The sequence below is a fragment of the Lampetra planeri genome, chromosome 2 (assembly GCF_965212315.1).
Source record: "Lampetra planeri chromosome 2, kcLamPlan1.2.h2, whole genome shotgun sequence".
Classification (NCBI taxonomy): Eukaryota; Metazoa; Chordata; class Hyperoartia; order Petromyzontiformes; family Petromyzontidae; genus Lampetra; species Lampetra planeri.
In genome coordinates, this window is record NC_136108.1 from 34,599,483 (window position 1) to 34,616,692 (window position 17,210).

The following is a 17,210-nucleotide window of genomic DNA, read 5'->3' on the forward strand; positions in this document are numbered from 1 at the left end:
AGCGGACAACATCTTTGCCCTGTACACTATGGGAACCTCATTTGCCAGTAAAAATATGATAATTGGTTCTTTACCCTTCTATCTGGCAACAAAACTGACACCTTTTTACAAGGAGTCATGTTTGCATAGACCGCAATACCTGCAGTCATAATACAAACAAAAGAACATAACTCTGATAATGTGCACTGTCCTTAAAGTTGATTGGTCCACACCCGAGACAGCTTTCCTTAGAGCCTAGTCTCATATGGGTTGGACCAGATGACGCCAAAAGGCGCAAAACTCAAAGACAATGCACCATCAGAGTATGAGAGCTCGGAGCAAGCATCTACACTATGGGAACCTCATTTGCCAGTAAAAATATGATAATTGGTTCTTTACCCTTCTATCTGGCAACAAAACTGACACCTTTTTACAAGGAGTCATGTTTGCATAGACCGCAATACCTGCAGTCATAATACAAACAAAATAACATAACTCTGATAATGTGCACTGTCCTTAAAGTTGATTGGTCCACACCCGAGACAGCTTTCCTTAGAGCCTAGTCTCATATGGGTTGGACCAGATGACGCCAAAAGGCGCACAACTCAAAGACAATGCACCATCAGAGTATGACCCATCATCATTTTCGTTCTTTTGTCTATCATGTGTATTAGACCTCCCCTCCTCCTCTCTGCCCATTGTGTTGGCGGGTGCAGTGGCTGGCCGCTTGCGCACAATCGCTCCATTGTGTTGGCGTGTGCAGTAATTGGCCGCTTGCGCACAAGCGCTTCCACGTCCATCGCCCACCCCTTTTGGCCTCGCCCCCCCTCCCTCCCGATACGTTCCTTTCATTGGCTACCATAGTCTGATGAGCTCCCCCCTCCCTCTCCCTCCCCCCTCAACTCGCTTTTAAGGGATTACATCTTGAATCATTGCCTCACTTGATACAGCTAATCTGGCTGTGACGGTCCCACCTGATGACGGAGACTTGTGTTGCCTCCGAAACGTCGTGATTTTTGTTTTTATTTTATTTTACTTTCTACGTGACTTTACCGAAAAAACCTAAGAAGAAGAGAGTATGAGAGCTCGGAGCAAGCATCTACACTATGGGAACCTCATTTGCCAGTAAAAATATGATAATTGGTTCTTTACCCTTCTATCTGGCAACAAAACTGACACCTTTTTACAAGGAGTCATGTTTGCATAGACCGCAATACCTGCAGTCATAATACAAACAAAAGAACATTGCTCCGAGCTCTCATACTCTGATGGTGCATTGTCTTTGAGTTTTGCGCCTTTTGGCGTCATCTGGTCCAACCCATATGAGACTAGGCTCTAAGGAAAGCTGTCTCGGGTGTGGACCAATCAACTTTAAGGACAGTGCACATTATCAGAGTTATGTTCTTTTGTTTGTATTATGACTGCAGGTATTGCGGTCTATGCAAACATGACTCCTTGTAAAAAGGTGTCAGTTTTGTTGCCAGATAGAAGGGTAAAGAACCAATTATCATATTTTTACTGGCAAATGAGGTTCCCATAGTGTAGATGCTTGCTCCGAGTTCTCATACTCTGATGGTGCATTGTCTTTGAGTTGTGCGCCTTTTGGCGTCATCTGGTCCAACCCATATGAGACTAGGCTCTAAGGAAAGCTGTCTCGGGTGTGGACCAATCAACTTTAAGGACAGTGCACATTATCAGAGTTATGTTCTTTTGTTTGTATTATGACTGCAGGTATTGCGGTCTATGCAAACATGACTCCTTGTAAAAAGGTGTCAGTTTTGTTGCCAGATAGAAGGGTAAAGAACCAATTATCATCTTTGCCCTGCTTGACCAAAATGGTGAAGTATGGTTAAACATCTCCCACATGATCGACAATTCATGGAGAGGCCATGCATCCAGAAGTGGATTGATAAAATGACCATCAATTCTTACTATGATCATCATCATCATCATCGAATATCTTTAGTTATTTTAAATGTTAATGAAAATTCCACAAAGTACGTTTTGTAATTGTGGAATCGTATTGAAATATAAGAGGATACGATTATCGGCACGAACAATAGTGCATGAAAAGCTAAACTTAAAAATAAATGGGCATTTAAAAAACTTGAGATAACAAGCACGCTGCTTTTCATTTATAATTACGAAAGCGGTGGTTAAATAATTACTCATTATTTCTTCACAATCAAAATTTCCAAATGCATAAACAAATCGGTTAAGTTTTCTCGCGGAATTTTAAAAGGCGGAATAATAATAATAAAACGACTGTTTAGCTATCGGCATAGCGTCCAAAGGAGACATCCTCACGTACACATACATAGCATGCACATACACACACAGCGTGCACACACACATACATTGCATGCACACACACATAGATAGCAACGCACTTTTGTTCCCCGCCTGCCAGAGCCGTCGGCTTGGCATGGCCAAGGGAAGGCCGACCGACATGAAATCGTGAATTTTTGTGCGGGCGAAAAAATAAAACACCCCACCACCACCACCACGACCACGAAGACCACGACGACACGCTCAACATTCACTCGGGTTAATTGAACACAGCGGAGTGCTTTGTTTCAACCGTCGCAACACTCTCGCCAAGGCCGTTTTGAGCAAAGTTGTACATTAAAAAAAAATCAGCAAATTGAGTGGGCCCTGACTCTGCGTCTGGGTTAAGGTGACAGGCGGAGAGGCGACGACTGCTTGCCAGGGGTCCGCGCGTGCGCACCCACGCACGGCTGCAGCAGAGGAGCCGAGATTTCCAAGTGGAAAAATCTGTTTACAGTGGCCGGGGGTAAGCACGTCTTGCTACGTTGTTGATGCAAGGGGATTGAACTGACTTTATGTTTTTTGGGAGAGTGGGTGGGGGAAAGGCATAAAGACGCACCAACGTCTACTCTTACTACCCGTAATTAACTAGTTTTATGTCACCGTTTCCCCGAAAATGCATTCTCCGCTAATTGAAAGTATAAGATTTACAATTGCCAGGGATAAAGCGAGAGTTGGGGAGGAGCGGCATTAATTAAACTAGAAACTTTTCATCTTCTTGGTTCTTTCGGTAAAGTCACGTAGAAGGGAAATAATAAAATAATAAAAATAAAACATAATAACATTTTATTTTATGATGTTTTATTTAATATTATTATAAATAATTAAATAATACAAATAAAACATCCTAAAATTTTATTTTATTATGTTTTATTTAATATTATTATTTTATTATTTCCTTTCTACGTGACTTTACCGAAAGAACCAAGAAGATGAATCCCTGCAGTCACGAAAGTTTTAAATCGAAATAGAAACTTTTATTTTGGTATTTTACCGGGTAAGGCTCACTGAGCTATGTAGCTCTATTTCATAAGCGACCTGGCCACAAATGGCAGCTCAACAAACGTGGCTTATCATCATGTAGAAATTTATAGCAGCCAAATATTCAAAACGAATGTTGTTTATAAATGTGGAGGGAAAACCCAGAGAAAACCTCACATGACCACGTGGAGAGAGACATGCAGACTCTAAATATACAGGCGTAAGGGTCGGGATCAAAGCCACGACCTCCTGTGTACCAGGCGAGGTAGTTAACAGCTCGCCACTGTGTCGCCCTTGTTTGAGTAAAATATTTACTGCGGGCGAGACGTGAAAGTGATGTAAACTCGTTGGTTACTGTTGGTCAAAGGTTTTTCAGCCGAAACGCGAAGAGAAAACGATATTTTACTTAATTTTTTGTTACCTGATATTTGTTTTTCTGACCAACACACACTCCTTACGACTTGAACAAATATAAATATCATAGTTACAAATAATTATGCAGCACGATCAGGAATACGATCGAGGTGATGAGTGGCAAAACAAGTTGTTGGTGGCACTTGAGCTGCCAAGGCTGGACAGTCCCGGTCGATGGCACTACAGCAATGGGTGCAGCAATGGGTGCAGCAATGGGTGCAGCAATGGGTGCAGTCCACAGATTTGGTCCGATGGCCGGATTGAGCCTGTGGATTGGTTCGATCTGTGCGCTGATATTATCCCTTAGTATGAGTAGTGAGTCGTATTCTTGATTCTTTCGGTAAAGTCAGGGAAACAATCAAAAATAATAAAAATAAAAAACAATAAAATGCTCACGACGTTTCGACTGCAACACAAGCAATCATCATCTGGTGAGAAAAAAACAGAAGTGAGTCTTCTTAGGGCACTCGTTTCTTCTCCTATGCCAATCACTCATTCGGCTTGCCTGGGTAAATCATCGACAGTGATACAGTTATTAATATGATGGAGTGGTGGCGCAACGGTTAGCGCACTGCGCTATCAACCTGCTGACCTGATCTACATCATTAGACCTCCTTTGCCAGTACCAAAGTATAATAAAAGGGGTTTCCCGTTTTTTTCTGGCAACAAAACTTAAACCTCTTTACAAGGAATCATGTGTGCATTAACCACAATACTGGCAGTCAAAATGCAAAAAAAACACACTGATAATATATGCATTGTTCTTGAAACTGATTGGTCCACACCAGAGACGGATTTCTTTTGAGCCTCGTCTCAGACCCAGCTTAGGGTGAAGTATGGTCAAACGAAATTCCCTGACCAAATTGCATTGAGAGGCCTTCACGCAGCAGCAAATTGCCAATGGGCTGCAAACTGTGACGATAAATGTTTTCCTTTCATTGTTTGACGGTAACATTCGTTTTGGGCTTTGCAGTACAACACAATAAGTATTGATATCTAATCCAGATTTACACCTCCTCTACACCATCATTGGGCATGATCACTGCGCAGAGTTTACTGCAGGCTACAAACAATTGCCCATACCAGCACGAATTATTAATGGAGAGCATTAAAACAAGGCAAGCAAGGCTATCCTACAACACTAATAAAAACATATAATTATATATGTTTCGGATTGGGAACACGTGGAAAAAATGACTGCCTCTTCAGCTGCGGCTATGTCGACTAAATGTAAGGACAACTTGATTTCCAAATTCAACCGCCTCTCAAACAAGAAACCGGACCCACACATTGAAAAGCTAGATGTTAACAAAGTCGTAATTAATCGCAGTAACAGTCCTATTTCTGAAGGTTTGAAATCCGTTTTAGCTAAAGGACTAAACTTTGCAGTCACACCTAGACACATACCAGTTAATGATATAATTGCTCGAGTAGATGTAGCTCTCAAGGGCTTGAGTCACATCGCTGCAGACGTAGCAAGATCTGAAATCTCTGTAACCCTCAAAAACGCTAAGATGCCAGCTAGCAACATCAGCAAAGATGAGCGTTTTGAATTAGCTCAATTAAAAAAGAGGGATGACATTGTCATCCTCTCAGCCGACAAAGGCAATGCCACTGTCATCATGGACAAAATAGAATACAACAACAAAATTCAAGAACTACTCAACGATGGCAGCTATACAAAAATAAAAAGAGACCCCACCAACAGCCTCGTCTCCAAAACCAACAACATCATCTCTGCTTCAACCGCATTAATTGATCAGACCAAACAGTTCTCGTTGAAACCTTCTGCAGCCAGGCCACCAAGATTGTACGGCTTGCCAAAGATACATAAAGAAGATACACCTCTTCGTCCCATTGTCTCTACTATCAACTCCCCCACTTACAAACTGGCTCGTTTTTTGTCCGAAATCCTACGGCCTTTCACTGGAAAAACCACCTCTGCAGTACTAAACTCTACTGACCTGGTATCGACAATCAAGGGGATTGCCCTGTCCCCAGACGACCTGCTTGTCAGTTTTGATGTGGTTTCCTTGTTCACCAAGGTGCCTGTGCCTGACACCATCGCAATCATTGAAGACTTGGTTCATCAAGGACTAAATGCTGGGGTACCCCCCCTGGTGAGACACTGCTTAACCAATACATACTTCACCTGGAATGGAACCTTCTACAAGCAAATTGAGGGCACCCCAATGGGCTCCCCCCTATCTCCGGTTGTAGCCAACATCTTCATGGAGAAATTTGAGACGGACGCCATCCAGACTGCCACTCTACGCCCGACCTTATGGAAGAGATACGTAGACGACACTTTTGTCATCTGGCCACATGGCCGGCCTGCTCTAGACCAATTTCTCGACCACATCAATTCCATACACCCAGCCATCAGATTCACCATGGAAGTCGAAAATGATGGCAAGCTACCCTTTTTGGATGTCCTAATCAAAAGGAGACCTGATGGTTCAATGAGCCACTCTGTCTACAGGAAAGCCACCCACACGGATGCTTATCTAAAACCGGATTCCCACCACCATCCATCCCAGAAGAATTCCCTCATCAAGACTCTATATCATAGAGCCCAATGCATCTCCGACCATGAACACATTTCCAGTGAACTCAAACACGTACGCCAAGCTCTTAAAGCTAATGGTTACTCCGACTACACAATCCGCAAAGCCATCACTCCAACCATCAAGAAAGATCCTGTTGAGGAGCCTTTCAAGACCATCACCTTACCCTACATTGCTGGGGTCACAAAAAAGATCTCCAAAATCCTGATTAAACACAAGATCCAGGTCCGATTCAACACAGTACATAAAATCCGTGATCTGGTACCGTCTGTAAAAGATGTGATTCCAGACATACAGTACCCTGGCGTCTACAAACTAAGTTGCCTCTGTGGTAGCAGTTACATTGGGGAAACCAAACGACACGTCTCAGACCGCATTCGTGAACATAAAGCTGATCTAAAACACGGTAGGACAAACACCTCAGCCGTGGCAGACCACTGTTACAACTCAGTGGGCTCACATGACATTGACTTCTCCAAGACGGAGGTTCTCTGCAAGCCATCTGGCTATCATGAGAGATTCGTTCATGAGGCGATCCACATATACAAACACAGAGACAATTTTAACCGAGAAGATGGATTCAGGCTTAGCAATCATTGGAAGGACGTAATAAACCATTTCGATACACATTAGGGTGAGTTAAATAATACATAGTGTTATATTAAAATGTATAAAGTATAGGGTGGTTTACAGCAATACAGTATATAATTTAATGTTGGGTTTATCTATGGCAGTATATAGTACTGTATATGCTAAGAGAATAAAGTTTAGATGGAAGTATATTATATACTTCTTACGACGTAGAATTGTAATTTATTATTTGTTGTTAGTAACTCAGCTTATTGTAGAGTATAGTAAGTATCAGTTTATATTTTAGTTTTTTTTTTTATGTAGTTTTCACTTTGGTTTTCTACGTGGTTGTTTGGCAAATGCAGCTACATATCACTAACATTCCTTTCCTTTATTAACGCTGTTCCTTGCGCCCCCCCGTGGTGCTGTTGATCCTGCATAATGCATGGGCATAATGCGACTTTGAAACCCCTCCGCCCACCTCCTATGCATTGCCCATTGGTATGCTAAATTCCTCTTCATATGCACATTCTTTTGTTAAGGCGCTCCTCCTCGCTACACCTATATAAGCTCCTAGCTTTATAATGTTCTCATTCTTCGCCTGAGGACGGCTGCTTGCGTTGTGGCCGAAACGTCGTGAGAATTGTTTTATTATGTTTTATTTTTATTATTTTATTACTTCCCTTCTACGTGATTTTACCGAAAGAACCAAGAAGATATAATTATTGTCTTACAAAAGATAAACAAACACGTTGACAAAGGGCTCGTTGAAGACCTTTGAAGCTGCCGCTTCTGTGTTACAAGATTCAGAATGCCACTTTCATCGTTTCATTGATCACTGCTGGACGAGGCATCGCTTCGGGTCGATCAATGCATTTAGCCCTGCGGGCTGTGTTGGGGGGGGGGGCAGGTGTGGAGGCAGGAGGAGATACAGCTATCGTGCTGTGACGGTTCCACCTGAAGACGGAAGCTTGTGTTGACTCCGAAACGTCGTGATTTTTATTTCATTTTTATTTTACTTTTATTAATTTTAATTTTTTACCTACGTGACTTTACCGAAAAAACCTAAGAATATGGTGCTCCACCTGCCCCACGTGAGCGAGCGCTAAAGCCGCAACGTTTCCGAATGCAGCGCGCATCCGAGTGCAGCGCTGCAGTGCTCACAGCCAATGGGGGTCACAGTTTCATGTACATTCTTCACTGTTTACACATCAGTACAATTCACCCGATGTATCCATTTCATGCTTCTATTGGCTGCATTTTTAACTGGACTATGCTCAGTCTGGAAGTATTCTGCCCAGAGCTGACTTACGCTGCAGGGGATGTTTTATTTTAATGCTGACTTGGTGTAATGGTGTTTACGTGACTGCGGCCACAGGATCCACACAGCGGACCTCTCGACGCTTACGTCTGTCGTGGGGGCTTGTTTTACCATACTTCACCATGGTGGTCAGTGTAGTGGGGGTGTGATCACCACCAATGTGAACGATTTACTATTTTTTTTAATTCAACCAGGTAAGGCCCACCGAGCTGTATAAATATTTTTCAGAAGCGCATTGGTTATCACAAATGATAGCTCAACACATTAGCTCACCATCACGTGGACATTTAGAGCAAGCAAAATGCTCTAACCGAATGTTGATTCTTAATGTGGAGGGGGGAAAAAAACGGGGGACCTAGAGAAAATCCATGCAAACTCCAAATACACAGGCGTCAGAGTCGGGATCGAACCCACGATCTCATGTATACCAGGCAAGGTAGTTAACATCTCGCCACTGTAGCCGTGTTTGGGAAACCAACTCAGATCGCCAGGCGCTAACCACAGGGCCAACCACTGCTGCTACGAAACGCGATAACGACGTGGTGGCTGTGATATATTGCGCTACATCTGCTAGTCGGTCGAGTGAGTGAAGGCAGGTGGCAGCTTGCGCTCATGTTTCAGTGTGCTTAAGGGCTGTGTCTTCTGGGTGGCTATTTGTTAAATTGAGTTGAACGTTTATGGGCCTCACATCTCTGAGCAAAGCATTAAACGATCAATGGACATAAACTTGCCTGGGCACCTCCATAGACACGTACGGCATGGCGCAGGTGATTGTGCGGAACGATTGTGACTTGATGTGAAGATTATTGCTTTTCCAGCCAGTAGTTCAAACAACCACTGTCAACTTTTGAAATGTTGAAAACCGTCGAGCAGATATATCATCTTATGGGATTCGGTGGCCAAAATGTTGTGAGCACTTCTGAAAATTGTAAAAATAGAAAGCCAAACTTATTTATTGCTCAAGTGAGAAATTGGTTTACAGCGCTGAGCCAGCAGTGGAAACTCCGCATTCCTATGGAAGGGCCCCGTACATCCAAAGGACAACCACTGTTGACTTTATGACAAGGTGACACTCATTTTATCTAACTCGTAATTTCAAGCCACTCGATTTAGAGCAGAGCCGCCTCGCTAGTTCAATAATAATATCTTACAGCCATTTACTAATCCACTGCTGGATGAGATGCAATGGTCTGTGTATTGGTCTGCATCTGCCACCACTCGGCCCCACACTTCTCCGAATGAATGCATTTGAAAAATAGAAATTGTATTTGAACTCTTTCCCTTCTCTGCTTTTTGATAAACCACTCTAAGCCATCTTCAATTGTGTACATTAGTATTCACTGACGTTTCTGTTTCTTTATTTAATACCAGAAGAACCATTATAAAGAAAGAGAAAATACCATGTACGTGTGTTTTTTTTACTTTTGTGCTTATTTAAAGCATTTCACTTAATGAGTCGTGAAAAATGATTTATTTTCAAGGGAGATATCTCAGCTGGATATATTCAGCAGTTTCAAGCAATGGAGGCTGAGAATACAATTACTTTTCAGCACAATGAAAAAAGTGGGAACGATGGCATGGACAATGTACATGACATTTTCAAAGCTCATTTTAGACACACTGAGTAATAATAATAATAATACGACCCATCATTTCTAAGCACTTTGCTGAATCAAGAACATCTCACTCTTGCAACCGTCGACTTATTTGAAAATGTGGTGGGGTGGTGGGGGGTGGTGGCGGGGGGGGGGGTAGATTTCAGAAACGAGCTTTCAAATCGCCGAGTCATCAAGGACGCACACGCAGTGTCTTGTGGAGAGACATCCCGCAGAGTCTGGGTGAGCTGAACGTACGAAGCGGTAGCCCGCAACTGTCGAGTGTGCAGGCAGTGCAGCTGCACCGGGGGGAGGGGGGGGGGGGCGGAGGGGGGGGGGGGCGTGAATCGGACGGACGTAGGCGTCGGGCTAGGCGAGGGGTGAGAGCGTTGGCCAAGAAATGATGAAGGGAGTGGCAGGCAGTGCATGGGACGCAACCTCCGCGGGTGCAGCCGGGGGAGATGTAGCTACAAAATCAGCTCGTAGCGTAGGAGCTCGTTGGATCGTTACATCGCGGGATCGTGAGAAGTGGCGGCGGCTGGGGTGAGGCCTTCATCCAGCAGTGGATTGACGATGGCTGATTATGATGATGAGTCCCAACCACACGCACACACCAGCAGCTGATCTAGATGGAGATGAATCCAACTCAATTGGGTGGACTATCTGGGTCTTGATCTGTATTGAAATAAATGTGACACGTGACCCATTTTTTGTTAATAAAACATTGACTATAGATCCACTAGAATAGGAATTGCTCGTCTGAAATAAATTACCCGCTGGGATGTGGGAAATTACTTTCACGGGCTGTCACGAGAAAAATCTGTTTACTCTCACCGTTACGGGCAGTGATCAAGTTTAAAATTGTATTACTGTGAGGCACACACGAGCAAAATGCATAATGACCCATAATTCACTGTGTAACAAAAAAACATTTTTGTTCCTGGGTAGTAAGTGTTATTTTCTAATTTCGTATGCCTCAAAAGCACAGAAAATATCTATTATTTCTCCCACAAACTTTGCTTTTGTTACCAGGACACAAAAGCAAGGTTAATAATCCACTCCATTAATAATACTGTGTAACAAATGTATTTATTGTTCGTGGGTAGTAAGTGTTATTTCCTAATTGCAATTAATTACCCAGGAAGGCCTCAATGTGTCTCAAGATTTTGTTTTTGGATGGTTCATTATTTGAACTTTTGCCCAATACCGAGATCAACGAACGTTTGATTGCATGCGGGAAGAAGTCAGAATACCCAGAGAGAGAACCCAGCACGCTGCCTCTGCAAGGTGGCAACACTCAGCACCGCCACCTAGCGGCCACGCCTACAACACCTGGCAAGCCCTGGGTGGTGGTCACCCATCCATGCGCTAACCAGGCTCAACCCCGCTTATCTTCCGAGATGCAGCGTAGACGATTCGAAAAGGCGTTTGAAAACCCATATCGCCACGGTGGTGAGATGTTAACTACCTCGTGGGTTCGATCCTGACCCTAACGTCTGTATATTTGGAATTTGCAATGTTCTCCCCGTGATCGCGTGGATTTTTTTCCGGGTGCTCCAATTTTTCCCTCCTCCACGTTGAGAATGAACATCACGCGTTTAGAGTATTTGGCTGCTATAGATTTCCACGTGATAAGCCACTTCGTTGAGCTATCATTTGTGGCCAGGTCGCTTCTGAAAAAGAGCTGTATAGCTCAGTGGGCTTTACCTGGTAAAATTAAATAAAAATTGTATCATCGTTTAGTTTACGCAGCGTCTCTCCAACTCGCGGTTTATCCCTGGCAATAGAAAATGCTGGACTTTCAATTCGTGGAGAATGCATTTGTGATCGGGAAAGCGGGTAGCGTTGATGACGAGTCGTGTAATTGGAGTGGGTGGGTAGGGGGTGGGTGCGCGGGTGGGGTTCGATCACTTCGGTCTGTGATTCAAGTTAAGTCACATTTTTTTTTTGGTAAAACGCGTGGCGCCATTCTGGCACAAATACCCCCCTCAAAGCGCCATTGCCGCATTAACACCGTTGTTGGCGTTAATATATAAATATTTAAAATATATATTTAAAAAGATATTTAAAAACATATTTAGTCAGCAGGAGCTGCAAGCCACCGCTCATTCCCATGTAGTCCACTCGTTCTCTCGTTGTCCACTTCTACACGTCTGTACGTCAGAGATACCGGACATTTCAGCGTCTCTGCTGAACTCGAAATAAATGAGCTCACGACGAATGTAATTTTGGTCTCCGACCTGGGGCAAAGTGAAACATCTCATCGCCGGCGCGACATCCAACACGAATGTGTGCCCACTCTTACCCGCCGTGGGTGCTTCTCATGAGCGTCCTGGCCCTGCCAAGAATCTGGGCCTCTCGTGAGCTGTAGAGACTTGCCCACCTATTGCATCATCATCGTCGTCGTCGTCTATCCCGCATGTCAGCTCATGAACGACGATGGGGCCCAACACACTTCTGCTGTGGTTCTCTCTCTCTCCTTCAGCCGCGTCACTCCTGTTCTGTCGTTACGGTTACCACACTGGCCTTGCATTCCAGAGATCGCCTGTTCGAATCAATTTCCTGGTGCGGCAGAGCGCGCTTCTTCAATTTGACCCCCCTATCCGCCCCTCCACCAGCGCCTCTGTCCACCCAGCTGCATCAACGGTAGTATAGTCTATCGGCAGGTCACGTGTGGTGGGGTAAAGTGTGGGTACGTCTCATCTCTTTTAAGACGTCTGGCCAGGACCTAGAGGTGCTCTCTTAGAGCGGAGGCCCTTTCCTCCAGCCGTGGTGCGAGCAGGAAACTCCACGCCTGCGCCTTCAACAGCTTTGTTTCAATCTCAATCCTTCTCTTTAGAGATATTTTACCACTTGCCACCAGGGATTTTTTTATTGACCGTTCTCCATAAAAAACGCACCGGCATTCACACCTGGAATTTAATCTGTTTAACAAACACATTTAACGATTGCTGCTGCTGCCACTGCATCCATCATCGCAGCGATTCAAACGACCCCAATTTCATCACCAAATCCCTCCATTAAACAAATGAGGTTTTAGGTCCGCGACGGAGCTCAGAAAGCTGCCACATGGACGTGATTTCTCTGAGATCGCACTGCAGAACTTTGGACTTACGCGAGAGAAACGATGTTGTACCCATCTTAAATTTCACGCTTGTGCCAGAACTACAATCGTGATCTTTATTTATCCTGGAGAAATCCGATGAGCTATGAAGATATTTTTCACAGATGTCCAGTATACACGTGCGTGTGTGTGCACGTGCATGTGTGTGAATATGGGGGAGCGGAAGTGTAGCGGTTGTCGCGCTGCGCTATTAACCTGTCGACCTGAGTTCGATTCCCGCTCACGGCCAACACCAGTGACGATTATCTGAACCGGTCCTGCGTCTCCCCTAGGCGGCTGGGTGTGGTGCCGGCCACCCACCCCCTCGTGTGCCATGCCGTCCTAAATAGGTGCTAGCTAAGGGCACTCGTTCCGACAGCCTGCTAAAGCCCACGAGGGGGGGTCTTTGTCTTGCGCGTGTGGCGAGCAGGATCATTGAGCAGCTGGGCTGCAAGCAGCTCGTGATGACCCTCATGCATCACGTGGACACGGACGTACGCTACAACGCCCTACTCGCCGTGCAGAAGTTCATGGTGCATAACTGGTACGTCGCTGCAACGCACACTTCCCCTTCCCCCGAACCCCTCCATTCTCCTCGGCCAAGGCTATCACGAAGGAGGACGCCTTGGTTTCCTGAGACAGTCTGCGGAAGTTTCGCAGGAGGGGGTGATGATTGCTGTGCCACAGTCCCAATTGAGCGATTTGCGGTGTGATTTTTCAAATCGGGCAGATGTGGACCCAGAGGCCGACACTCGATGGCCCCCACTTGCGAATGACGTCAGGGGATCTTGCAACGTCCGCGCGCGTGAGCGAAGCAGGCGGCGCGTAGTGTCATCTTACCGTTTGTACAGCCACAGTAATAACCGGGGAAGGCCCCCTGCATTGGGAACTTCTGCAATAAGCCGCTCGTGCACTGCCGTGTGGCGTTGGAGCTGTCCCCTGGCCGCCGGCTGATGGGTGTTCGGGGTCAAGGTCGTCGCGCGTCCTTGAAAATGACCTTTGGCAACGTCGCCCGCATCTGTCAGACGTCACCTGCCGCTGATGTTGACCATGGCTGGGGAGTTGAACTCGGGCGACTGCCCCTACTGTTTCCCTTCAATAACAACATCAACAGCAACGCAATTTTATAATGCGCACATTAATTCACAGACGATAGACATACCATGATTGCGAGGCGTGGAATCCAAGCTCAGTGTCGCTTGGATAGTGGTGACAGAGGTGGGGCCTTTACGTGCCTCTGGAGATTAAACGCCGCTGCCGCTGCTGCATGCGTAGCAGCAGCAGAGGGGCGATGGCTGCGTTGCAGATGGCGGGGGGGGGGGGGGTCGGTGCGGTCACGGAGAAACGGAGCCGGGCAGTGACGGCCGTCGCTCCTCGATGTAGAGAAGAGGCTGCGAGTCGCGCTCCTGTGGAGAGCTCCACCGCGAGCGGTGGTGCAAGGTGACGCGCGCAGACAGATGCGGTGGACGGCCCCCGGTTGGCTACGTGCGGTGCGAGAGAAGTTCAACAGGCGGGCGGGCAGGCGGGCGATCTTGTAGCTGACGCTGCTGGCGATGGGAAGCCAGTGGAGGGAGGTGAGGGAGGTGAGGGAACCTGACCGCGGATGGCAGGCGCCGGGAACGACGCCGGCGAGATGGTTTTTCAAGCGTTTGGAGTGTCCTGAGGTAGTTCGAAGAAGATAGAAAACCGGGACGGAGTTAGGACAGTGCAGGCAAGACCCGGCTATGCTGCAAGACAAGGGATTTGACGATTTCGGTGGTCACGAGTGGACATAAATGCATGAGGATCCTGACGTTGCAGCTGTCAAATCTGACGATGTGGTTGGTGTGGCCGTCGAAGGATAAGTTAGAATTGCATAGTGGAGCCAGCGATTAATCCACTAGAAGGTGAGCGTGGACGCGGTGAGACGGAGCCTAGCATCGACCAGGATGGCTTCGATTCGGAAGCTTTCAAGGAGGGTTTTGTGGACCCAGAACCACTGCTGTTGAAGCGGCCGGTGCACTCTGAGAGACTCAAATCCAGAGGCATGGGTTGAATCAACAGACATGAATCGTAGGATGTCATTTGCGGAAGAATGTCATTTGACACGGGAGATGTCAATCGAGCCGGGCAATGGGAGATGTGAAGTTCGTGAAGAGCAGGTGGCCTGGGAAAGACACCCTGAAGGATTCCGCACTGGAGCTTGTTTGCCCCACTCTGACTGAGAAACCCGAAGAGGTCGGATTGCAAGCCACTGTTATGCTGGGCCACTGTTAGGCTGGGCCACTGTTAGGCTGGGCCACTGTTAGGCTGGGCCACTGTTAGGCTGGGCCACTGTTAGGCTGGGCCACTGTTAGGCTGGGCCACTGTTAGGCTGGGCCACTGTTAGGCTGGGCCACTGTTAGGCTGGGCCACTGTTAGGCTGGGCCACTGTTAGGCTGGGCCACTGTTAGGCTGGGCCACTGTTAGGCTGGGCCACTGTTAGGCTGGGCCACTGTTAGGCTGGGCCACTGTTAGGCTGGGCCACTGTTAGGCTGGGCCACTGATGATCAAAGTGAGATTCCAGGGGGCCCCAGTTCACGGCGTGGAAGCCTGCAGAGAAACCGAGGTCGACGATTCAAGCCGAGGGCCACAGTGGAGTGAACATCGACGCGGAGCCTCGGTGGGGTCCCAGCGGCAGTGGGGAGGTCTGACGGAAGGTGCGGACTGGAGGGAGCGGGGGTTTGGAGTGGCGGTAGCGTGTGCTTTGAGCTGAGTGAAGAGAAAGGCTGTTCTCGGAGCTTGGAGAGGGTGGAGAGGTCGGCGATAGAACGATAGGTCGCTAGATTGTCGGTATAAATGGTGAATTAAAATGAGAAAAATGCATTTGGAGACAGTCGGGAATATACGGACATTGATAATCTAATTACTATTTCAAATAACCTATCCTGGAAATGTTATATAATTCGTATCTGCCATTCACATTCTGGATTAATAGAACACGAGGTCAAAAGGAGGTGTCCACGCAAATGCAATTTTAAAACACGTGTCTTGCTCCCATTACTGTCGGGTTGAAATGAAACCAATTTCATCATGTTAATTTATGTAGCCAGGTAACTTTTGTGCTTATTATTCACATAGGACGATGCAGCTTTTGCCGTATTAAATGCAACATGAAATTGCCTGTTATAATATATGCAAAGCCGTCCGTGATTTGCACTGAAGCGAAAGTATCGAATATAATCGCCGTCTCTCTCTCTCTCCGTTGTATCTTGAGCCAATGTCAAACCATGGGCGTACCGGCTATCAGCGCGCCGGACTTGCAATGCAGAGGTTGCCGCCTCGACTCCATCTCCCGGCGCAGCCGTTGAAACGACGACGGTGCGAGCTTCTCAAATGCCCCTGGCATTTGTGCGCCCAGCAGTGTGGATAGAGACGTCGCGGGCAATAAATAAAATAACACCGATTGGCAGGCCCCACGTGGTGGGGTAAAGTGTGGGCGCTCCACACCTCTTCGGAGATGTCTGGCACGCGTGCAAGAGTGGTCCAAATACATTTCTGAGGGGCTCTCATCTCGAGGTGATGGTAGTGGAGGCATTTAACCAGACTGGATTGTGTGAGAGGCTCACAGATCCTTGATAGATTTGGCTGCGTTGGCTGGGTCATATAGCCCGTATTCCCAGCTACCGCATGCCCAAGAAGCGTCTATTTGGCCAGATAGATGGGGCTTAACGGGCACGACACGGGCTAAAGGAGAGATGGACTGATGTGGTACAGAAGGATGTGGAGTTGATTGGAATTGGCAATGACTGGTACCGGCGGTGTCAAGATCGGACTCTGTGGAGGAGGTGCGTGTAGGACGCTACGGGGGAGTTGGAGGCAGTCGCCCTCCAGCAACAACGGAAGGCAGAGCGACGCTCACAACAACGAGCAGAGCTTTGGGCAGATAAACACAGAACGTTGGCACAGTGGGGAGCACAATTAGTGCATCTGATAGTCATCTCAGTCAGTCAACCCATGGCACCTGTGTCTGTTCTGTGACCTTCCAGTGGGCCTTTGACACCTCACGTGGCCTCAAAGTGCACCTAGCATGGCACAGGTGCCGTGGTGACGTCACCGCCACTTGGTGGCGAACGGCGGTCATCGTGGTGGGGCCCAGCGGTGGTGTGAGCAGCAAGCAATGGCAGGGCTACACCTTTACCGAATAGCACGAATGTCATTTTTCCGGGCGTTCACTGCGGATGTGATTTATGGTAAATGAGGTCCCTGGGTGCATTTTACGGAACGCGAATAGCAAACTCGAAAGCAGCGAGATTTTTTGACGGCGTAGGCCATTAATTACGGGCCACTTTGCGTAGCCTATTTCACTGCAGACAACGCACTCCTGGGGCGTC

General features: G+C 46.8%; 1 protein-coding gene across 1 annotated transcript in view; it reads left to right on the top strand.

The window, feature by feature from the left end:
* The window catches only part of LOC144732577 (V-type proton ATPase subunit H-like), a 109,559-nt gene that overhangs the window by 83,323 nt on the left and 9,026 nt on the right, over positions 1-17,210 (top strand). The window contains exon 14 of the mRNA XM_078614024.1: positions 13,289-13,402. Within this exon, the coding sequence (XP_078470150.1) occupies positions 13,289-13,402 (114 nt within the window). The remainder of the gene's footprint in view (positions 1-13,288; positions 13,403-17,210) is intronic.